The following is a 25,420-nucleotide window of genomic DNA, read 5'->3' on the forward strand; positions in this document are numbered from 1 at the left end:
CAGCTGGTTCCACCAAGGGCAGGCGCACTGGACAGGAAACTGACGAGGCCTTAAAGGGCTGTCGGAAAGATTGGATTGGAACTTGAAACAAATAATTTGTGAACACCGTATCACTACTTTTACATTGACAAGACGTATTCCCAAGAAGAAAAAAACAAAACTGATTACACATTATCAGTAATTTTACCCTCTGTACAAAAAGGGGGCTGTTCTTTATAATGAGTAGTTCTACAACTGCATTTCATTGTGCAACCACTGTATTGTAGCCTATAATGACAAGCTGAACCTTGATTTTTTTTCCTTTTAATGTTGATACTTAAGTAATCTACATTTTATAAAGCTTTCAGTAAATAAACGTGTGTAATGGAGTATTTCTACTTATACTCCACTTAAAAACTAATGCTAAAAAAAAATGAATCTTTTTTCGCTTTTCCACCATTTAATAAATATGCATGCTTAGTAAAAAATATCTCTCTACCGGTAAATGAAGCGGCGTTGAGCTATGTGTCAGTGCATATAAAACAAAACATAAGTGTTATGACTCAAATACAACAATTTTTAACCATGCCCAGCTGTGGTTTAAAAAAAAGTCCCTCCTCTAGTAGTCAGAAATACGAGCTTTGGAGGAGCACGTGAAGGCAGGCTAACTTTTCTGCGGATTGTGTATACTTTTAGCACGGTGAAGTTTGTTGTTAGCTGTGATTAAGGTTTATCTTCTAAAAACAGGGGTCGATATGGGTTCATGAGCCAGCTGTAGTTTTATTCAGGATGTGAGCGAGTGAACGTTGAGTCAGGAAGATGAAGAAACGACACAGCTGTTGACGTCAGGCGGTGATTTCCTTTATTTCGCAGCACAATCAGTTAACTTGGTTGTTTTGGAGGAACTTTGACATGTAACGTTAAGCTCCTCGCACTGCGGGATGAGCGCTATATATTCAACCTCTGCGCTCTGTGAAACTCTCTAAAGGCTACTTGTTGCTTTTTCAACTCGAGACTTCACTGAACTTTGGTGGCAACAATGTTGGAAAAGCTGTCACGTTATTTCACCACGGAGGGTGAACTTTTTCATGGAAAGAGTCGGTGGACTTCGGCGGCGGCTGCTGTGCTCCTCCTGGGGTTGTTTGCGTCGTCTTGCTGGGCAGAAGAAGCATCCTGTCACGGAGCTTACGACCTCTACTTTGTTTTGGACAAGTAAGTAGAGCAAAAAATGTGTGTCAGCTTTTGTTTCTGTCCTCTCTCGTTGAAGCTAACGATGGAAACAATGTGACCCCTGCACCCTGCAAAATAATATCTTCAAATGTAACGGTAGCCTAGTTGTTTTTCTTATAAACGGTTGCATGTGGAGGGAGATGAGAAAGCTCACATGCATGGCCACATACTGTTTTTATGTATTTATTTTTCACCCGAAGTGGTGACACCATAGGTTGGGTAACACATTTGGCCAAAATTATGTGGACAATCCTTTCCACATATAACAACCATGTGGACAGAGGTGTACACACATGGGGTGTACCCTACACAACAACTAAAGGGAGGTCTGAATGCTACAGTATGCCAAGACAATGATGGTGCAATGGTTTGGGGGCCCTTTGCTGTTTCCACATGACAACATCCAGCTGCACAAAGTCAGCTCCATTTTAAAATTAAAAAATGTTTTTCCCTGTTTGTTGTGGAAGAACTTGACTGGTCTGCGCAGAGCCCTGACCTCTCAACCCCATCCAAACTCTTTGGGAGGAACTGGAATGCAGTCTGTGTGAGTCAGACCTGATCATGCATTTGTGTCTGAATAATAGCAAATCCCTGCAGCCAGGTTCCAACCTATTGTGGAAAGCTTTCCCAGAGGCTGTGGATTAATGCCCGTGGTTTTGGAATAACATGTTCAACAATCGCATATGGGTGTAATGTTTGGTTGCCCGAATACGTTTGTAGTGTAGCTAGGGCTGGGCGATAGGGAGAAAAGCAGATATCACGATATTCTTGACCAAATACCTCAATATCGATATTGCGGCGATATTCTAGGGTTGACAATTGGTGCTTTAACAAAATATCTTCACACTTAGATTTTAGATAAATAATCATCAGTAATGTGGACATTATGTCTACGTGGGGGAAAGGCAAATAATAGAACAGCTAGAACAGTCTGGTAAGTTCAGAAAAGTATATCCCTTTACTGTAATGCAGCCTTTAAAACCAGTAAAAGACAACACTTATGTCATATCACGATATTACGATATCCAAAATCTGAGACAATGTCTAGTCTCATATCACGATATCGATATAATATCGATATGTTGCCCAGCCCTAAGTGTAGCTATGATAATAGGATCCAGTGGCCATATTGTCTGTCTATGGAGCCCAAAACTTCTTGCCTGTCAATGTCTGGTCAACCCATTTTTTTCTTCTTGTGTCACAGATTTCAGTGTAACATTTTCTCCAGCACATGATTCATTGGGCTTAAGACTGTGTTTATCCACCTCAATAACTATCACAGAGGTGCTCATCTTCGGCATCATCATCATGGTGTTCATTGGGGATGCATTAACAAATTCAGTTAAAGTTTTTTTTAAGTCTCTGAAGATTTCAGGAAAATAGTTTAAAAAGCTAGCAGTAATGTCAAATATAAGTAGTGTGTAGACTACAGCATGAAAACACCTGTACAGTCCCTCAAAGTTGGAAATCGATGCATGCAACCTTCTGAAACTGGTCAGGTTGGATCTTAGCCAAACTCAGCCTGGCTTGTGACTACTCAGATCTGATAGATAACTGATGCATGTCCCTGATTGGCTGGAGTCTTGTGGTGCTCAGTGGTTACATGGGAGGAAGAGAGTGTGCTGACAAACCTCATGGAACCACACAAGTCTAACCATGACCTCTCCCTAACCCTAACCGTTATGTGGCTATACTGTAAACCATGCTGTCTCTAGGAAGCATAGTTGGTCATTGTATCATGAGATTTATCCAGATATTGTTTCCCTTACATGAGACATGCTGCCAATGTCTGGAGGTGACCATGAAAACAAAATAATGGATGTTTGTCACCTCTTCCTCCCTCACAATAACAGAAAATGCTTACTACATTAAAATATTTTTTTATAAATATATATCCAACCATGCTTTGTGAAGTTTACATCATTTCAGCAGTTATGGAGATGGAAATAGCCATGATCTGTCTTATCAGTGAAAACAGGGTTCTCTCAGTCATTTACATTCCTTGAAAGTTTGTAGATTTAAAAACTTTACAAGTCTACAGTGTTGCACCCCAGTATCTTTTAATCTTCTCTGTCCTATATGATCAACTAGCAGGGATTTTACCTTAACATAATAAGACCTTAAACACCACTGCAAAGTCCTTGAATGTTGTGTGTGTTAATCATGCAAACTAGCAAGAAAGAATCAAATCACCAATTGAAACAGACTTTGGAATTGTACCACTTCCTGTGTCTTTGATTCACCCAAACTGCTGCCTCAGGCAGCAAACAAACAGACACTACACAGCCAGATGCAGTCAGTTCAGCAGCACTTTGCAGTAGCGTCATGCAAAAAGGTCTCCAATATATTATAGGGAGTTTACAGCCTTGACATCAACTGTTTTTAATCCTGTCCTCCCCCGCCTTGGAAACGTGCCATTACTCAGGGCCGTTGAGTTGAAACACGGCTCCCTGACCCATTTTCAAACTACCCCACCCTCATCTCAATTGCTAAATTACAGGATGTGACTGAGATCATTGGCACAAGTTTGATGCAAGTGTACGTATACATTGCATATCTTGTAAGTTGTTTACATAATTGATTTGCATATGCACGTTTATATTTGTGAAATGTAAAAAGCCTAATCTGCAGTTATTGCTCAGTCATCAGTTTTTCAGCGTGTCAAATAGTAGCATGTCTCTTTGAAGGATGTTTACTTAGTCCCTGCAGATAAAGTAGCTCTACTGTTAGACTTCCTGACTGTACCGATAAGACTAAGATCCTAATGTCAGCAGTTTGTGCTGCAAGATTTGTTGCAGCAGTAATGTGCAGCATTTTTGTACAAAGAAACTTCCTTTTTAGTATTCTAACACCAAGTTATGATGTCTCAGTCTTAGGCCAGTTCATGAAAGCTTTACTGTTTGGTTCTCGAAACACTCCAGTAACTATTTCTTTCCAAGGAAATGTTCTGTGAGGTGGTGAAACTTCTAATGTCACTAAGCCTTATTTATTCAGGGAAGTTTGAGAATGCCCCGATCACGCTCGCACAGTTCATTCCCACCTGGAGGCTGACCAGTACAGTCCCACTCTGATGTGCTGGTAAGCGCTGTTCTTGCACCTGGATTTATCCTGCTGGTCCGGGGAGCTCACTAGTGATCATCTGGTCACAATAAAAATCTTCTATCTTGTAATCTATCATTTCTTTTTACGATAACAATATACATTATCTGCAAATTCAATTGAGAACTAGGTGGGCTGCTATTAGCCGATATAGACGTTAAACAAGAGTTATGTATAATGCAATCTCGGAACCCATCGGCTAGTGGTCTGACAACGATTTAGCCCCTGGGGGCAACGAACAATATTTTCGGGGTTCCGGTCCAGATGACATTTCGGCAAACCTCTATGAACGGATATCGGCGTATGAATGCAGATAAATAAATTAAAAAGCGAAATAGTTGTCAGACGATAGCCGATTGCTTCCCAGATTGCATATCGGTCAATGCATTCCACCTCTTTTGCTCTCTACACGGACATGCAATGAACATGTAAACATTCTGGATATTTAGCATTAGCAGTGATAGCCACCATTGCACAACAGATTGGGATGGAAAGTTATGGAAACGCAGATAAGCACGGTCAACATGATGCAGATGTGTTCCGGAGCAACAACTGCTGTACCAACGCTACCCGTTGACACAGTGTTGTCAGAGTGCAGTGGATCTCTCCTTTCCGCTCCCGGTCGTCTCTGCCCTCCACTCTGTGACCTTGTCTTTGGGCAGCAGGGAGGAGAGAGAGGTGGCATGAAAGATGAGCCTCCTAATGTTCAAACCTTTGTGTTTTATGTTCTCCGTGCATATATTGAATTGTAATTATTGCTTTAATTACCTCCTTGTCGTTACATCAAGGGCACATTTTACACACAATGTTCATTGTGGTCAAATTGACTTCTCGAGGGGTGAGAAGGGCCAAGGGCTACAGGTTGACACCCACCTGACATTTGTCCTTGGTTACAGTGAGAAATGTATGCATAGTTTTCAACAATTACTACTTAATGAGTTTTAATGAGACAAAAGACAGTGGTGGAGGAAGTACTCTGTGCATTTGCTGTAATAAAGATAGCAATACCTCAAAGGAAAACCTCCTGTTACCAGTTTTCATTCTTTCATGCAAGCTGGAGAAAGGAAGGATTGATGGAAGAGCACATGAAAAGAAGGAAGTTGGGAAAAAAAGAGACAAAAGAAAGCTGCAAAAGGATGAATGAAGGAAAGAAGAAAAGCAGGAATGAAACCAGGAAGGATATAAAATAATACGATTTGATCTTTTTGCTCTAAATAAAATAAATCCAACAATCCCAGCACTTATAAATGAAACCATTCTACTGGACTCACCCCGCTGGAATCATGCTAAATATACCAGGTCGTACTTTAATTACAAGGTTGGCGGTTCGATCCCGATGTCCTTGAGCAAGACACTGAACCCCAAGTTGCTGGGAAGGCCAGCCTTGCATGGCCGCTCCACCACCATCGTTGTATGAATGTGTGTGACTGAGTGAATGAGACGCAAATTGTAAAGTGCTTTGTCTGTTAATGTAAGGTAAGTTAAAGAAGTGCTATATAAATGCAGTCTATTCAAGTATAGCTGTTGTACTGTACATTATACTTGTGTTTTTTTTTATGTTGCACATTTTCTGTTTGTCTTTTGTAATCGGCTTTGAGTGGCTGACTTGGGAACCATTGCTAGTGTTGTGCTAGACATAGTTACTGTAGTATCACTTTGGTGATTTGCCTACCTTTTTTTATTTTGGGAAATAAATTCTAACTGTACCAACCAAGTAGATTTGTAGAAAGGCAAAGCTCCTGTGAACATGTGAGTGTTCTAACAGCTGAAGTGGCTGCTATAGAACACAGACTTGTCAGCACAATTACCCAGCATGTGGCTGGTGATAATGTCCAACTGTGGTTGTGGTACAAAGCACAAATACTGTACAGTATTTTACTCCCCAGCACACAATCTGCTGCAGCTCACAAGCTGCAAACTGACTGTTATTTTCTTGTTTCAGGTCTGGAAGTGTCGCTAATGACTGGGTCGAGATTTACTCGTTTGTGAAGAACCTCACTGACAGATTTGTGAGGTGAGTGCAAAGTCGCCATTGACATTTTCTTTGGAAACAAAAACAGGGTTTCGTAATGCTCATATTTTGAAATAAGAAAATGCATGAAGTGAAAGTATCCTTAAGGGCTGCAGATTTAGCAAGAAGCAAGGGCAAGCAATGATTTAACATACATATAATAAAGCAATAAAAACAAAAAAATTTTAGAACAATTTTCTTCCAATCACCATCTCTTAAAAATGACATGATAACTGATAAGCATGAAAGCAAGTCAAATGAGCTGATTGGTTGGTGAAATAGTACAATCTTTAACAAACTTTTTGACTCTGTTTAATATTACCGTGGTTGCTTTATCGGATAAATGGCTATATTTAAAGAGCCTATGACCACCTGTTTTACAAACTATCAAATTGCTAAATCTATGACACCCTTTTTGCACATAATTCATTAAAAAAAAAGACGAAACCAAAGAAACCGGCTTGAAACGTTCGGCTTGCATAACGTTTGAGTCAAACGGCGTCTGCCAGCACAGTACAGACGGTGGCGACCCAGCCAGAATGAAGTGGTTGGTTGAAGAAAATAGCAAAGGCACCAGGTGGGAGTGGGTGGCAGAGAGGAGCAGTCTTCTGGGCTGTGAGAATGGCCATTTGCACCGGGGGGGTCCAGCTCCACACTTATCCCCTGCTTCCACCACAGAACGGCTGACAGGCAGACAATGTACAGTAAAGCAAAAGAACACTGGAAGGCGACGAGGACAATCTGCTAAACAATGCTCGCTCACCAAGAGCTCTTCTGTTCTGCCATGTGGAGCAAACTGGACTACTTCATCAACCCCCCCCCAAAGAAAAAGAAATCCCACCACCACCCTCTGATATGTCCTTGGCATCACTGCCTCTCTATCCGTAGTCTCTCCATACTGCTTCAGCGGTAACGTGTATATAATCATATACTCGACTGAGAGCCTGAAGTTTGATGTTAAGTTACCACCCACGATTTATCATCTGTGACTTGAGCGTGGTTAGTTTTTAGTCCACATATGACTCTGAAACTTGCAGACAGGATGTGGATGTATAAGGCTGCTACTGCCACCAGCCAAATCTGGCCGTGTGGCTTAAAGATTGTGCTATGTTTGCGGGGGAGGATCGCGACTGGGCCATGTGTCATGTGGGTGAGAAATATCAGCACCTCTCCTTATGCTCCAAAGGCTTCGGATCTCTAAAGGAAACGCTTGTGCGCTTAACTCTCTGAAGTTTAACTCTCTTTGTGGGATGGCATCTGTGTGCTGTGCGTTTTGTAACCGAGATAGGAAGTAACTGAGTACATTTACGCTTTAAGTCCTGTACTTTCTCTGGTGTTAGTTATGATGAGTTACTGGTTACTTATAGCATTTAAGATTTAAGTAGAGATCCTACTTTTTCTCTTCATATATCAATTCTGATAGCAGTGCTACTTTACTACTACTTACTACTTTCTTTTTAAAATTTTTAATCTGTAAACTGTGTATAAATGATTGGCATTATTCTCCTACAGATATGTGTAAACTGAAGCTTAATCTCTAACTATGCATCTAACATTCTTTTTAGACTTGCGCAGATGTTTATTATATTGTTGTTGCGTTTCAAAGAAAAAGTATTTATGTATTGATCACATCGGTCCGATACTGGACCCATTATATAATGCCATTATCAGCACCAGGGGCCTCGTTTATAAACGTGGCGTACGCACAGAAGAAGACGTACGCCGCTCTCTACGCAAGAATTTGGATTTATAAAAAGCAAACGGAAGACGGGAAAATGTGTGGAAAATGATTGTAGGTCTAAAGCTTGTTTTAACCATTGTGAAAGGTACAATAGGAAGTTTCACTAATTACATGCTCCTTGTGCAGAAATATTTGTCATTTCTAATAAGATTAATTCCGACAACTTTAGCTTTTTAGATACAATCAAATTGATGGGTAGAAAAAGGCATGCCAATGCGTAATGACGCACAATGGCTGGCTTTACACTGTTGGGAGATGTGGCAAATGGAGACCGACAGCAAGATGACTTGCTGGCAAACGATGACGAGTGGCCTCAGCGCCGGGTCCCACTGCCTCGAGCTGTCCTTTTGGATCTCCGTGCTGTTTTGGGCCCAGCGTTACAGAGGAGCACTCGGAGAAACCACACTGTGCCGTTGTCATGCCGACACCTGTCCCACTTCAAAAGGGGTCAGCTCCGGCGTCCTGTTGCAGAAACACTTTCTCTGTGTAGCGCTAGGCGTTTTTTGCATCAACTTTAATATCAAACCATTTCTTTTTAATTTGGGCCACGGTCCGACCTCTGAGGCTGTGGCATTAACTGCGTCTGCAACATGTTGTCACTCTACAGCTTTTTTTGGCATTAGTAATGCCCACACTGTGCCCGCCAAACATATTTTCCTCTTTTCCACCTCTCTAACAAAAACTCCAACTTCACATTGAGTGAAAGTCCTTTTCTTTGTTTTCCTCTGTGCACACGATGTCGGTATGGATGAATATTTATTTGGGGCGTTTCACTGACTATTTAAGGGCAATTATGGGCGTGACATGAAGCCGCCAAAGCGGCGCTACATTTAGAGTCGATTGTGATTTATTAAGGGAATCCGGCGGTTCTATAAATCCGAATATTTCGGTTCGTACTCCCATCCTATGTTTCATCTGTACGCCACTTCTGACGCAAATTCGCCGCACAGATTTATAAATGAGGCCCCAGATCCTAATTTTATAATCTGTGTGAGATAAGTTGATGAAATAAGACCGTTCGGTTAAAATCTTTTCAGGAACTCTGAAATGACAGAGTAGAATTACAATATGGAGTAACAGGATGACAATATTAGGTAGATAAACTAAATTGAGTATGGATCAAAGTGTAGCAGTACCCAGTATTAAAAGCGGGTTATCCCCTAATTTAAATCATTAATTTTCAGTCTCTTTCTTAAATTGGCAAAGTTGTTATACAACTGTTTTGTGCTAAGAAAAATGTAAAGGCAGTTTGGCTTGTTTTTTGATACTGAATGATACTAAATGTCAACAGTATTGGTTGTACAGAGAAGACTCAGTCTGATGCCAGTGGTCAGAGACACAGTGTGAGTTCACACCTTTAAACAGTCACAGGTACAAAGTATATATTTGTGTGTGTGTGTGTGTGTGTGTGTGTGTGTGTGTGTGTGTGTGTGTGTGTGTGTGTGTGTGTGTGTGTGTGTGTGTGTGTGTGTGTGTGTGTGTGTGTGTGTGTGTGTGTGTGTGTGTGTGTGTGTGTGTGTGTGTGTGACTCATCATGACAAGATGTTTCCTGTTGGTGAAGTGATTAATCACTTCCTTCGGTCCCAAGGAAGCTGCTTTAGTCATACACTAATATTAGTTGACATTAAAAGAGCCCCCTTCTGTTTGGTTAATTATACGTGCCTCTTTTATTCTCCTGAACCGAACTGAACCCCTGAAAGAGCTTTATATAAACCTGTCAGTCACGCTGACTCCTTAATAGCCATTCTGAGTGTTTTCCATGTCATGTAGCGTGGGTGGTCGATAAAGAGAATGAAGGAGGGAAGTGATGATTTTATGGAGTAAGGAAGGAGAAAACCTGTACAATAAACATTATAGTATATTGTCTTAGCTTAGTGCTATTCCATATTAAGAATGAGACATTTTGAGAAAACCTAGCATTTCTGATTTCTAATGTTTGATTGCTGTTTTTCTCTTCAGCCCCAGAATGAGAGTCTCATTCATAGTCTTTTCGGCCCAAGCCAAAGTCCTGCTGCCTCTGACTGGAGACAGGTAATAAATCTCTGGAATAAATTCACGATTCTCTTGAAAGTACAGTGCTGCTTCCATGGTTACTGTCCCTTACCTTAAGGAGTCTCGTGGTCCAAAGATGTCCATTTTGTCTACTTTTTTATAGTTTTTTTTTTTTTTTTTTTTTTTTTTTTTAAACTGATGGTAAGATTCCAGTTTTGTATTAGATACAGTACAGGCCAAAAGTTTGGACACACCTTCTCATTCAATGCGTTTCCTTTTTATTTTAATGACTATTGACATTGTAGATTCTCACTGAAGGCATCAAAACTATGAATGAACACATATGGAATTATGTACTTAACAAAAAAGTGTGAAATAACTGAAAACATGTCTTATATTTTTGATTCTTCAAAGTAGCCATCCCTTTGCTTTTTTATTAATAAGGGAAGAAATTCCACTAATTAACCCTGACAAAGCACACCTGTGAAGTGAAAACCATTTCAGGTGACTACCTCATGAAGCTCATTGAGAGAACACCAAGGGTTTGCAGAGTTATCAAAAAAAGCAAAGGGTGGCTACTTTGAAGAATCTAAAATATAAGACATGTTTTCAGTTATTTCACACTTTTTTGTTAAGTACATAATTCCATATGTGTTCATTCATAGTTTTGATGCCTTCAGTGAGAATCTACAATGTAAATAGTCATGAAAATAAAGAAACACATTGAATAAGAAGGTGTGTCCAAACTTTTGGCCTGTACTGTACATTGCTATGAATTATAATAAAGTGTGGTCTCAAGTATCAGTATGTGCTTCATTTTCATTATATACAATACAAATAAATCAATAATTTCCGTATGTGCAAGTTAAGTACAATTTTCCATAGCTGTGTATCCAAAGCTGTGACACATGTTTTCTTGAAATTAAAATCTCTCTAATATCAAACTAACACCCTTTCCAAAGCTATAATAATAATAATAATAATAATAATAATAATAATAATAATACCATGTGTATTATTATAGTAGATATGAGAAAGTATTTTGTTGATTTGGGTTTACTATGAACTTGGCCTGTTCTTGCAGGCCACCGTAGTGAAATGTTTGCATGCTGACATGAGGTTGAGGTCAGATGTTTGAAATTCCCCCTGGGGCTTTGAATGCTAAACTGGATAAATGGCTTCTATTTTCATCTTCATTACAAGAACAACTTGTTAAAGTCTCTTTTTGGAAACCTGCGGTTGTCAGCACGACCATACCCACCATACTCACCAAGTTTCCACCACATCATGTAGCTGCTGTACATTAAGGGTGGGAATCAGCAGAGGCCTCACGATACAATATCATAATGATACTTGCGTCACAATACGATATTATTGCAATTTTAAACATATTGCAATATTCTGTGATATATTGTAATTTATTACCTTTTTTTCCAGTTTTTCACAATTTCAAATTATGTCCCCAAAAGGAAACTTTGTCAACATCTGTTTTATCTAAAAAGATAGATTTTTCTGTTTGTTCATCTCACTTCAATTTTATTGCTGCAAAATCAGATTGTCAAGCAGACAAACACATATAATAATAATAATAATAATAATAATAATAATAATAATAATAATAATAGATCGATACTTGGCGTCTGTGTATCGATACTGTATTGCCAAAGAAAAATATTGCGATTCTATGCTCACCCCTGTACAGTAGCTGTACAAACGATTGATTATCAGTTACCAAATATTTTCTGTGTGTTTTAAGATCCCAGATACAAGAGGGTCTGAAGCGCTTGCGGGAAGTAAACCCAGCAGGTGAAACCTACATGCATGAAGGAATAAAAGCGGTCAGTTTACTCCTACAAATAAATCCAATTACAGCCCATAAGCTTTTTACAGATATGCACACGATTGTGCCATTGAGATGTGACGAAACGTTTCGTGTCATTTGAACCTCAAGGCCTCGGATCAGATACAGACCCAAACGACCAAGTCCTCGAGCATCATCCTGGCTTTGACGGACGGGAAACTTGAAGTTTACGTTCACGAGCTCACCGTGAAACAGGTGAGACTGATATCGTCAAACAGTTGTACATGTTTTCTTGTGTCAGTGTTAACTCTGCTGTCAAAACAGAATTCATGCTGGTTCCCAAAAAGCTCATGTAGCACTTGTCAGTTTATTTTTACTTCGATTAGGTTAGTTTAACACTTTCCTTTTTATCATATTTTTTGTTACGCTAATTTATTTAATTAGGGACATATTCATAATTTTTTTTCTTAAATGTGATTTTAGAGCCTGGGCACCCTGCATGTATTGAGTTATTTTCTTTACATCCGACCTGCTGCACATCATCAACACACAATGTGTTTGTTCTGCAGGCTAATGAGGCGAGGAAATTCGGCGCCCGTGTTTACTGTGTGGGGATTAAGGACTTCGATGAGCAGCAGGTAAGAAAGTGTTAGTCTTAATCTGCTGCAGTCAAAACACCAATGAAGTCTGTCGCTGAATAGCAAATTTCATATCAACATGTTGCCATGTTGGAAGAGTGTCAAGAATGGTAAACACATGTAATGTGAGTGCCATCACCTGTATGGAAAATCCACGTCTTAAAGTGATATAAATACAAACTCTCTGAAACCAATCACCACGCAGCAATATCCACCTTTCAGATGTTCATCATGTTTCATGATGCTATAAATAGTCAGTGTATATATATATAGAGAGGTTTACTCCTTGACGCAGCGGCCGCGGGTTCGACTCCGACCTGCAGCCCTTTGCTGCATGTCGTTGATATTTTTTATGATCTATTTAAAATAAGGACCAGGAGAAAAATATATTAAATTTAAACATTTTTATTTTAAACTTAACCTTCCTCTGATTATAATCCCCTCAATTATAAAAGCAGAAATGTCAACACAACCATGGAAATCACTCAAATAATTAAAATGTAAACATAAGTCTAAAATCACAGTGAAGAAAGAATAAGTAAGAACTGCTTAATAAGGTGTAATAAAATGGTGCAAAGTGTTAAATATAAACATAGAGAAACCTGAAACCTGAGAAGAACAATTTTCTGCAGGTTTAGTGCTAGGTTGGTAACCTGGCTTCTGGACAGTGCTCAGCACGTCTGCCTCCGTTATTTCTTTGTAGCGTTTAGTAAGGCGCTGAGGCAGAGTACCTCTCCATGGCGGTCTGCTGCGTGTAGCGGCAGCTGCAGATGTTGTTTGCGCGTTGCTGGCGAATACGGTTGCTCCAAAGTGTGAACGCGGCTAAGGTGGTAAAACAAGTTTGCGGTAGTGTTGGTGGGGACGACGGTCAGACTTATAAAATCCCCAAAACTGCCATACTGACTTTTCCTGTTTTATCAACAATTTCCTGCGCTTCGCTGCGCGCACTCACTTTCCACTTATCGCCCACGCGCCGCGGTTCTGTTGATTGTAGAATCCAACACAACGACAGCGATGTGGCGCAACCAAACATGATACTGTTACATGATTGGCTGTTAGAGTGTCACTCCCTACGTTGCTAGGTTACCAGAGAGTGAGTGCCTTTGTTCATGCAACCAAACTTGCTTCGCAACTTCTGGTTTCTTCCGAAGAAGAAAAACAAGTTATCGAACGTTTTATCGAACGCATTTTCTATTGATATTGATTACGTGTCTATCGCGATACATATCGTTATCGTTTTATCGCCCAGCCCTAGTCCTGTCAATAAAGGCCTAAAAATGCCCAAAAAAATAATCTTAAAAAAAAACAATAGTCAATGTTTTGTAGAAAGAATGTGAAATATGCTGCTTCCAGTTGAGTTCTGGAGCTCCCAGGATAGCTGTATCTGTATATTTTAGAAATGTCTTCAGGATAAAGTCTGAGTTTTAGTTTAGTTTATGGTTTTCCATTTAGCTACAGTGATTAGCGATTGCTTTTATACAGTTTTTATTAAAGGATTTGCACCAATTAGGTAAGAACAAATGACGACGTATGATTGTTCCAACACACGAGTTAATGACATTGCACAAACTGAACAAACAAATAAACTAAACTAAAAACAGACCAATTGAATACTAACAATATTACAAAAAAATGTGCAGACATGAACAAAAACCAAGACAGTACATCAATATCATACAACAAAATGTAAGTGTGGTCTGTCAAATAGTTCTGCATTTACATTTACATTGGTTTAGGATAGGAGTAGTCAAATTCTCTGATATAGTTTTTTAGTCTGATATTTGTTCCATTTTGCAGAACTTCTGTAAATGACCACATGTTTTCAAAAGATGGTTTTGGGCCTACGAAATTCTTCCTAAGAATCTAAGCGACTGAGCATCGATGTGTAAAGTGTAAACATGGCTTCAGTCAGATAAGTCTTCACTAATATCCCAATAAAAATCAAAATATTGCACTGTCTCCAGTACTTTCCAAGACTGTAGTTTCTTGTTGGATACTATTTAGATGTAGACAGGCCAGCAGGGTCATCTATCCACGAATCTGTTGAAAACTGATGTGTATTGGAAAAGGAGGCTGGGATTCTCAGTGAAGTGCTATACCCGAACGTGTAACTATTAAAGCGTACTGTGAACATTTGCATGTTGTGTGCATTAAAGGTGTCATTTACGTTGGCTGTTAAATCAGTTATTGGCCTATCCCACTGTTCACACTGTTTGGAAGTCAACAAATGTAATCAGCCAGAAAAACAATCTGATCACTACTTTATTTATTATTTGTCTCCGCAACATATAATCTTCACTCCATAAAATGATATCAGAATGTCTGAGCTGCACTGAAGTCAGAATCTCTCCTCCTCATGTCAGTGATTTCTGTACGTTTTGCTGTCTCTCTTCCAACATGGTGGCCTGTCCCTTGTAACCATGGGTAACCATCCTGTGATGAGCTCTTATTAAGTCAAAAACAAAGGCAATATTTCTCCCAGTTTGTGTTGCAGTGAATTTTTTCATTTTTTTTCATGGTTGAGCAAAGTGTTTGCCACAGTCATGCCATCTGCTATGTCTCCTCCTGCCCATGGTATGAAAGGAAAGACAGTGCTCAGTCATAAAGAGGAAAACCGAAAAAGAAGAAAGCAGCTTTAAATCAGTGCACTCAGTACTTCTTGTTAACTCATCTCTTTGATGAAACCGGCAGCTTGCTGATATTGCGGACACCAAGGACCAAGTGTTTCCTGTCAAAGATGGCTTCCACGCACTCAAAGGCATCGTCAATTCTGTAAGTGCGCCTACTTTGTGTGTCTGTGTGTGTGTTTGTTTTGTGTGTGTGTGTTGGTCTGTGAGTTTAAGTCAGCTCAGGTTTGAGGTGTGTATGTATGAGTTTAATAAGTAGAATTTAACACTTAGGCACAAAATTGGTCTTCATTGAAAGTAAAAAAAATAAATATATATATATTTTAGATATAATTGAAGGTGCTACCATGGCGCCTATTGTTGGTTAATTTGGGAATCAGTTTCCTGCCTTTTGCTTTATGGAAGTTGGTCACAAATTCTAAGCAAAACCTCAGTGAATTTCCTGCTAAGCTGAATGGAAAATGTCTGTGGAAATAACTGCTCCTTGTGTCCTCCGTTGGTAGACGAAGAAGGAACTATCTTCGCCACTCGGTAGCAAATTAAGATGCTAGAACTAGAGCAGCTTGACAGTAAGTCACTGTCCATATGACCTCCTCTTCACAGTGTTTTTATTGTGTTGAGTGTCAGAAACTCAGTGCAGCAGCAGCGCTTTGATACAATTCATTCTTTTTTTTCATGCTATTTTCGATGAAAACTTCAGAATGAAAGGCTGCGCAACGCATCAAACCCATCCGTGTAATGCTCTAATCAGTGAATAGAGTCCCCTAAACAGTGTTTATTCAAAGTTTCCCATGCAGCCTCCTTGTTTTGCTGCCAGCCAATTAGTGATACTTTCCATTTGCTGCAGCTTTTAGCCTAAACGCTGTCAGCCAAGGCGGGGGTTTGTATGGCAACATTTTTATATGAATCTGAGCCCGGAGCCCCGCGGAGCACTCTGACCTGAGCTGGACTTACATCTGTGTCAAAGCCGACAAGGCCGGCCGGGTTTCAGAAAAAGAGCAGAACTACACGAAGCTGTCAGACATGCAGCTGGAGGGACGCAGAGCTAAAGGGTGTGTCTTATTTCTGTTGTGGGATCCATCGCACAACAACTATGATTGATTATGTTGCTTTTAACATGACTGTCAAGTGAAGGAGTGTCTAACTGTGGCTCTGTCTGTTGTCTCACAAAATGTGAAAGTGGAACGACGCCTATATATATATATATATATATATATATATATATTCCCAAGAATGCATGACCCGCAAATGTCATCTAGAATGCCTTAAACTGAGTCTTGGTAATGCATCTTTGATATATTTTGCAGCAAAATTATGAAAAAAAAGTGATAAACAAAGCCACCAGGATTGATTTGAAACGGGTGTAATATTTGTTGGATCATTATAAAGCATGAGTAACCATGACTAGCACCCTGAAAAAGGCAAAAGGGGAAAAAAAAATGACACCCAACTTCTGACCGAGAATATTATCATCTCTAAGGAGCATGTGAATCCAGCTTGTAATTATTAACATTAGAATGTCTTTAAAGCCTCCGATGGGCTGGGTTTGATTATTTATAATTAGAAGAAAATATGCTTTGTGCTGAGCTAGGAAGATATTTTATTTTTTATTTTGAGAGCATGCACACAGTCTTTTTCACAAGGTCGTCCTTCCCCTTAGTTATTTATATATATATATATTTTCTTTCTGTCTTTCCAAAATGTTTTAAAGCCTACACAACAACAAAACCGCTCATCCCCTCAGTCCTTCGGAGGCTCTGAGCACAGTGATGCTTCCAGCATCCAAATGAAACGCGGAGCATTCTTCTCTGATTAGTAATACTGGATTCCTCACTAGCTGGCCTCCTCACTCCTCTGTTGGATTTCGAGGATTTGAGATCATCTGTGCAGCCTTTTGCTGCAGGATCCGCCCTGCCTCTGTGACCAGCACGACAAAAACTCACAGAAAGAGCTCGGCAAAGTTGTGTTTCTGCACCCTGTTGGGCCTTTTTTTTTTTTTTTCCTGTTCCACGCTCTTGTCTTTGTTGTCTGAGCTGCAGGCCTTTTGGGAAAACCCCAAATTGCAAAGTAGCCACATCGTTATCGTTAACTTCCTTTGGCTACTGAACACATTCAGCCGAGTTTAGCAACCTGTACAGTTTAGCAACCCGACTTAAACGTGTTTGGATGTTGTGACGCATTCCTGTTAAATAACGTATGATAGAAATACCCTTATGAACCTTTCCACCTAAATATTTCCACTAAATGACAAAGCCAGCCTCATTCTTTCGGAAAGCCCACTAGTTACAATGCTGGCTGAGAGATTCGGATGACTTTGGGTATTTGGACGACTGCCTCCTTTTCCTCCTGCAGCCTGTAAATAATGTTGTTGCTAGATCCCAGAGAAATAAATAGCTGCTGTTTGAGTTCAACCAAACTGAGGCCTCTAATCTCAGCGTTCAAAGCTTATATTTTATTGTCTCAAACCCTGATGAATTACTTAATTTACCCAAAGTTCCAAAGAGTATAAGTGCTACTTTTCCACATGGCAAATTTCCCATTTTGGTGCAGAACTTTTCACATTTCTACACTTAATGGGAAAACAATGTCATTCCTCTGGTCCCTTTATCATTTTAAGCTTAGGCAGGCAAACAGTCAATTTTTTTTCGTTTCCTTTTTTCTCGGGCACTGCCAAGGAAGTAATTAGACGGGGAAAATAGTGGCACAGAGGAACAGCAGCAGATCCGTTTCCTCCCAGCTGTCATCTACAACCCTCTCCCCTTTTAACGATTCCATATCAAACCATCATATTTAATAAGGCCGCTGTAAACACTTCCCTCTTCCTCTCCTCAGATTGAAGTTTCACCCAACATTAAATGAAAGGTTCAAGTGTCCTATATTGCAGTTAATATGCTTCTTTTTACTGACTGTGTACTGGGATTTGCATAGTTTGTCCTTTGTTGATTTATTGAATCACAGCGGATACTGCAGCGCTATGACAGTGGGCTCACACAGGCCTCTTTATATGATAATGCAGGATCCCGGAGGTTTTAATAGAACTGAGAAATGTAATAGTCTTGCATAATTTTCCCATAAAGGCTGACACAGCTGCCGTTTCTCCCTCGTGTTCTCCTCGCCGCTGATATTCAGCGCCCTCCTTTAGCCGCCAGGCCCCGGTCAGGAGTGAGACATTTCTCAGGTGTTGCACCCTAATCTGTTTTCTAAACTTGACAGAGCTGATAACGGCCAGGACTTGATGTATTTATTCTTGGCCCTCAAGTGATAATGTACCCATTTCATTTTTTTCCCCTCATCCTCCAGATATTAAAGCGATCGTGCACAGAGATCCTGAGTGTGGAGCCCTCCAGTGTCTGTGTGAATGGTGAGTGGATCCTCCTGCTACAGACAGTCCCTGGAGCTCTGCACAGATAGCTTCATTCTGTGCAGGATTCCCTCTTTTTACTGTTTGCTTACTGAACTTATGACATTATTCCAGGAGGAAATATTTCTCAGTTTCAAGCAGTGGTGAGTTAGCAAATCTGCTTAGAGACGGGCAGTCATTGGACACTCAAACTCCCCACGGAACCTCAGATCATTTCAATTATTTCTTATAATTATTATTATTTTTAATCCCTTTTATTCCACCTAAATCAGTGGTTCTCTGTAAAAATAAAGCAATGTGTACTTGGTAACCTCAAAACATGAAGCTATATAATGCTTCTCAGGCTAGGTCATGGAGTATTTAGAGGCCTAAAGTAATGAAAATATCCATTATTTCATGTGAAAAAACCTAAAACGTGTATGTTTTCTGTTTTATCCTTTTTAATTGTCCCTGATTATGTCCCTGTTGCGATCCCCAGGTTGGGAACCACTGGTGTAAATAACATGCCTAAACATCCACAAAAAACTCAAAATCAGTGAAAACGAAAGTTACAAATGTAAACACAGTTCTGTGAATCCCGGAATGGCGCCAAAGGCTCCGGCGGTCCGTGAGATAGAACAAACACTTTCAAGTGTTGAAGTAATGACGTCCAGCTGTGCAAAGCCCACCATGAGATACACAAGTTAGAACATGAAGTTCAAACATTGTTCTTGTTTTTATTCAAATATAATTTGGAAAGGAATACATTTGCTACTTCTCCTGCCGGCCATCTGTTAACATGGATATTGCTCGGTCGTCACGTGAACTACAACATTGTAAAATTTTATATCACTGCACCAACTTGAGTCTATAGATCTGTTTTAATTTCTGTTCATACTTATGAAACTTTTCATAGTACTAGCAGTCCGAGAAAGTTCTACATAGTACTATTTTCCCGAACAGTGGGCAGTAAAAGGTTATTTCAGGCAGGCACATGGGAACTTTTCTTTGCATACTAAACAGTTTAAGAAAACTTTAGTTTATTAGAAATAATTAAAGAATTATAAATAATATATAATATATTTTATTCAAATATAATTTGGAAAGGAATACATTTGCTCCTTCTCCTGCCGGCCATCTGTTAACATGGATATTGCTCGGTCGTCACGTGAACTACAACATTGTGCAACAACCAACGTGAGTCTATAGATCTGGTCGTAAGTCTATAGATCTGTTTGAATATGCAAAGAATATGATCAATAATAGTTCTACAGAACTTTAGTTAACCCTTATGTTGTCCTTGGGTCAAATTAGACCTGTTTCTTTTAAGCAAATTGCCCCAAAATAACATAGATGCGTGGATGTACGTTGTATGGAACCCATGCAACAAGTTCATGGTGGACGGGAAGACAACACAAGGGTTAAGGGGAACCTTTATCATATCAGCAAATAACAACATGATGTCAGATAATATCAGGATGCTGTTGGTGTGCAGTAGTAATACAGGAGAAAGTCCTATATACTATATAAACTACTGTATATGTAGGTTGCTCCTCCCAGTCTGATCTCCCATTTGTTTACATTCCACAGAGTCCTTCGACATCGTTCTCAGAGGGAACGGCTTTGCTGTCGGCCGCAGCAACGAAGGCGTCGTCTGCAGCTTCATAGTCGGCCAGCAAACCTTTAGTAAGTGGTGGAAATCATCAGCAGTGACTAATAGTACCCTTTGCATTCATTTGGTTCTATCTACAGTCTCTTAACCACAGATCAGGCTCCTGAGGCTGAATTTAAACTTCAGCTTAAATTGTTCATTCAGCACAGCTCTGATATTCTTTGATATTCTCTAATCGCTATGAACAAATGCAAGGAAGCCAAATGCTGAGTCGCATAATAATTCTTGTCTGGCTCTCATTAATACGTGCTCTAAGTTGGTATCTCAAAGAATGCATAAATAAAAATAGTCAAACTGGATTTTATGGGTGTTGTTTTGACAGTAAATAAATCATAAATCTACGTCAGGCTGGGCAAGCACGAGCACGGAGGACAACAAAAGCCAGTAAAGCAAAGAAAGAAAAATAGCTTATTAGTATTTGTGGAGATTTAGTCAAAACCCAAAATGCAACTCTGTAGCTTGTGCTTTTGGAAGAAGCAGGATGTTTATAAATACAACTAAAAATCATTTACATTTCATACAATATCTCTGTTGAACACTGCTGTTAGTTTATCAGATGTGAGCAGAGATTTGACTGGATGAGGAAACTGCCCTAAGTGAGCTGAATTCTGACCTGAAGTTAAAGTCGTCTGTGTCAATAAAGCTTCATCTTTTTCACCAAAAAGACCCACATGGTCCACACTGCCTCACATTAGTTACACATCTGATCGTCACACATATCCTACAGTTCGCCTCTAGCCAATGATGTCCACAGCAACTAAGAGAAAGGATTCATTGCTACTAAATTGATCAAATAAAGTCATTAGTGCAGTTCGAATGTCATGCATTGCCGATAAATCTGCAAAGGCTCTAATGTGCACTTTTTCTGCAGAACTTAACTTTCTGAAGGGGACAAAAAACTGGAACATTGAAACTCCGCAACATAGTCGCCCTCCAACGTGGTTGAAGTTTTTCCAAAAGCAGTAGTTCCCAAAGTGGGTCCCTTGAGGACGACCCAAGGGTGCTGCAAGATTTATCATAGCATTGTTCATTAATTGTGCGTTTTTAACAACATTTCACCACATGAAAAGATGGACACCATTAACTACGTTTTATGTTGTGGTTTTAAACCTGTCAAAATAGAATAAAACAACAATGAATATCAAAATCACCGTATTAAAATACGTCATAGTAACACAACACGCTTTCTGACTGGGGTTTTTCACGAGCTCAGCAGTCGGAGAAATAGTGACCGTCAGATCGAGCGACGGCAAGACGTGATACGATAAACAGAGCTCAAAGAGTTAACGCAGTCTGACCAGACTAAATCTGAGCCGACCAACAAAAACTCAAATCACACCAAACGCTACTCGGCTAACGGCTTAACGGACAGGTTTTGGCTGCTTGTGGAAGACAGGTATGCATCGTTGTCCGATCACTGTGGTATTGCGCGTTAACCAACATCAAAGGTGATCCGGCCTGTGGGTTGTTCGGTCTCTCTCCACATCTACTTATTCAACTTGTGAGTTGATGGTGGGGGTTTAAAGGAAGGATATGACAAAACAAACCCCTGTCCCGACATGTCTGTTATCTCTTAGCAGCTGCCTATCTATGTGATCAGAACAGAAGAAAGGAGGCTATGTAGGTCACTGGGCTCCTTATTTTGAGCTTGCAGTCTGTTCTGTCGAGAAATCCTTTTTCAGGAAGCAAACAGGATTTGGCACCAAGAGCCAATCTTTTCAAGCTCTCATTTGGCCGTGGGATCTGTGGGATCGAATACTGCCAATGACAACACTTCCCTCCTTGACAAGTTATTTTTTGATTTTCCAACATTTCAACTTGACTAAAACACTTGAGCATATATATATAATATATAATATATGTGTGTGTGTGTGTGTGTGTGTGTGTGTGTGTGTGTATATATAATATGTGTGTGTGTGTGTATATATAATATATGTGTGTGTGTGTGTGTGTGTGTGTGTGTGTGTGTGTGTGTATATATAATATGTGTGTGTGTATATGTTTCCCTTTTAAAAAAAGAACTTCATCCGAATCAGGAAGTGGCTATTAACAGATGTCTTCCTGTTAGTCCTTTTCTCAGTTTAGGCTGTCTCACATTCGCCCACTTGGGGCTATTTATTCCCTTATTGGCTTTTGCATGTGTTCAGCCCAGACCTTTCCAACAGTGGGGCACCTTATAATTATGGACAGGCATCATGGCAGCTATGGAACACACACACCACATATGTGGAACAGATGCTACAGTCTTCTCCATCACCAAACCAGTTGGAACCCTGAGCAGACAAGCAGAAAAAAAAAATATCAATAATATGAACGACCTCAGTGGCTGAAGATTCTTCAGGCCTCTGTCAACCTGTGTACACACACACACACACACACACATACATACACACACACACTTCCTCTCTCATACTTTACCTGCATCAGGACATGCATGCGCACACAGACAATACATCACATACACACATAATCCAATCTATCATCTCTTTCTCTTTTGTAACCTTGATGCAGCTCACAGCGATAGACTGCTGAAATATCAAACATATGACACAAATTTTTTAATACTTTCCTAATTGCCAAATTAATGAATACAATTTAAGTTTGGAGTTCATATGTGTATTGTTAGCTTATTGAGCTCTTGAAGTTAAAAGGCTCTTTCTGCCTAAATTTGCCAAAACTGAGTTGATAAGATATTGCTCATAATAACTGTGGCTTTCTTTAACATAAAATATGTAGGGTTTAAATATTTCAAAACAACTACATTTTTTTTTGCCAGTTGGGATTACAAATCTGTGATCAGTTATTATCAGTATCAGTATATATATATATATATATATATATATATATATATATATATATATATATATATATATATATATACACACAACACCCACACACACACACACACACACACACACACACACACACACACACACACACACACACACACACACACACACTCTCAAAGGATTATTAGGAACACTCTACTAAGACCATGTTTGACCCCTTTTTGTCTTCACAACTGCCTTAATTCTTCGTGGCATTGATTCAACAAGGTGCTGGAAGCATTCTTTAGAAATGTTGGCCCATATTGATACGATAGCATCTTGCAGTTGATGGAAATTTGTGGGATGCACATCCAGGGTACAAAGCTCCCATTCCAGCACATCCCAAAGATGTCCTATTGGGTTGAGATCTGGTGACTGTGGGGGCCATTTTAGTACAGTGAACTCATTGTCATGTTCAAGAAACCAATTTGAAATGATTCGAGGTTTGTGACCTGATGCATTATCCTGCTGGAAGTAGCCATCAGAGGATGGGTACATGGTGGTCATAAAGGGATGGACATGGTCAGAAACAATGCTCAGGTAGGCTGTGGCATTTAAACAATGCCCAATTGGTACTAAGGGGCCTTAAGTGTGCCAAGAAAACATTCCCTACACCATTACACCACCACCACCAGCCTGCACACTGGTAACAAGGCATGACGGTACATGTTCTCATTCTGTTTACGCCAAATTCCTACTCTACCATCTGAATGTCTCAAAAGAATTCGAGACTCATCAGACTAGGCAACATTTTTACAGTCTTCAACTGTCCGATTTTGGTGAGCTTGTGCAAATTGTAGCCCCTTTTTCCTATTTTTAGTGGAGATGAGTGGTACCCGGTGGGGTCTTCTGCTGGTGTAGCCCATCCGCCTCAAGGTTGTGCTTGTTGTGGCTTCACAAATGCCTTGCTGCATACCTCGGTTGTAACGTGTGGTTATTTGAGTCAAAGTTGATCTTCTATCAGCTGGAATCAGTCGGCCCATTTTCCTCTGACCTCTAGCATCAACAAGGCATTTTCACCCAGAGGACTGCCGCATACTGGATGTTTTTACTTTTTCAGACCATTCTTTGTAAACCCTAGAAATGTCTGTGTGTGAAAATCCCAGTAACTGAGCAGATTGGGAAATACTCAAACCAGCCCGTCCGGCACCAAGAACCATGCCACGCTCAAAGTTGCTTAGATCACCTTTCTTTCCCATTCTGACATTCAGTTTGGAGTTCAGGAGATTGTCTAGACCTGGACGATACCCCTAAATGCATTGAAGCAGTTGCCATGTGATTGGTTGATTAGATAATTGCATTAACGAGAAATCTTACAGGTGTTCCTAATAATCTTTAATATATATATATATATATATATATATATATAGTTCAAGAAATGCTTATGAAAATAAAGCAAAGTTTTTGGATTCTGTTTAGTAAATACAGGTTTTAATGCTGCTGTCATTTACATTTGGTCCTTTCCTGATGCAATGCTTATTGAGAACACATTCTGACACACTTGTTTTGTCTTCTGTTTTGTGTTTTTCACAGATCATAAGCCGAGTGTGGTGCGTAATGATTATCTGCTGTGTCCTGCACCGAAGCTCTATGAAGTGGGACAGTAAGTAGCCAGTGGGTTTTCTATTGGAGGAAAGTGCCGGTGGAGCATATTTATGTTGCATACTTTACAGTGCATACTTAAGGATGCACTGATCCAATATGGATATCCGATATTGGGCAGGTACTACCATGTAAATATAGACAATGTAAATATTAGCCACTAAATAGATTTAATATGTTTTCCTATAACTCACTATGTTGACATAGAAAGAAGAAAAGCAGTATTGTCTTGTGTAAATGTCTGGACTTTGTGTTTTTCAGCTGCGTCTAGAAATCAAGAAGCTTATCTCAGTGAACAGTGTCTTTTGTAAAACTACACACACACACACACACACACACACACACACACACACACACACACACACACTCTAACACAGATACTTCCTCTCTCTTACTATACCAGCATCAGGACTTTTCAAACCAATTTTATTTCCCCTTTTCTTTAAACATTTTGTCGTTTTTGTCCTCCGCTCTTTTGTGTTTTTGTTCTTTACGCAAATCACCCGTATCCCTCTTATATTTAGATATGATGCTTCAATCCTTTTGGTTTCTTGTGTTCTTACACGCACACTTTTTCCTTTTTTCTTTTTTGCAAATAAACAACTCCTAAATCTATAGATTAGCTCTATGTAACAACAGTAGATGTAGGGATGAGGAGTTTGGTGTAGCGTAGGACGCAGTAAACATTGTAGACGTAGCCCGACAGAAAAACACCCCATACATACAACCCAGAAAGATTTAAGTGCAAACAGTGTAAATATGCATTTATTCCTGGCTGCCTAGCTATTGTTTGATTTTAACCTCATCTCTTATAATCCCAAACCATAACAGATGATAGCTAAGGCATTGTAGATGGAACA

At 39.7% G+C, this 25,420-nt stretch overlaps 1 protein-coding gene across 2 annotated transcripts in view; it reads left to right on the forward strand.

Moving 5' to 3' along the window:
- The first annotated feature begins 618 nt into the window (after nucleotides 1–618).
- The window catches only part of antxr2a (ANTXR cell adhesion molecule 2a), an 86,027-nt gene continuing 61,225 nt past the window's right edge, over nucleotides 619–25,420 (forward strand). Inside the window, exons 1-10 of one of the 2 annotated variants that reach the window (XM_039804106.1) lie at nucleotides 619–1,191; nucleotides 6,251–6,322; nucleotides 10,020–10,091; nucleotides 11,809–11,890; nucleotides 12,004–12,108; nucleotides 12,423–12,491; nucleotides 15,183–15,263; nucleotides 18,419–18,479; nucleotides 20,049–20,144; nucleotides 24,492–24,561. In XM_039804106.1, the coding sequence (XP_039660040.1) occupies nucleotides 1,019–1,191; nucleotides 6,251–6,322; nucleotides 10,020–10,091; nucleotides 11,809–11,890; nucleotides 12,004–12,108; nucleotides 12,423–12,491; nucleotides 15,183–15,263; nucleotides 18,419–18,479; nucleotides 20,049–20,144; nucleotides 24,492–24,561 (881 nt within the window). In that variant the 5' untranslated portion in view covers nucleotides 619–1,018. The remainder of the gene's footprint in view (nucleotides 1,192–6,250; nucleotides 6,323–10,019; nucleotides 10,092–11,808; nucleotides 11,891–12,003; nucleotides 12,109–12,422; nucleotides 12,492–15,182; nucleotides 15,264–18,418; nucleotides 18,480–20,048; nucleotides 20,145–24,491; nucleotides 24,562–25,420) is intronic. The other variant, XM_039804107.1, reaches the window with a different exon arrangement.

This window comes from Perca fluviatilis, chromosome 6, assembly GCF_010015445.1.
Source record: "Perca fluviatilis chromosome 6, GENO_Pfluv_1.0, whole genome shotgun sequence".
In the NCBI taxonomy this organism is placed as follows: Eukaryota; Metazoa; Chordata; class Actinopteri; order Perciformes; family Percidae; genus Perca; species Perca fluviatilis.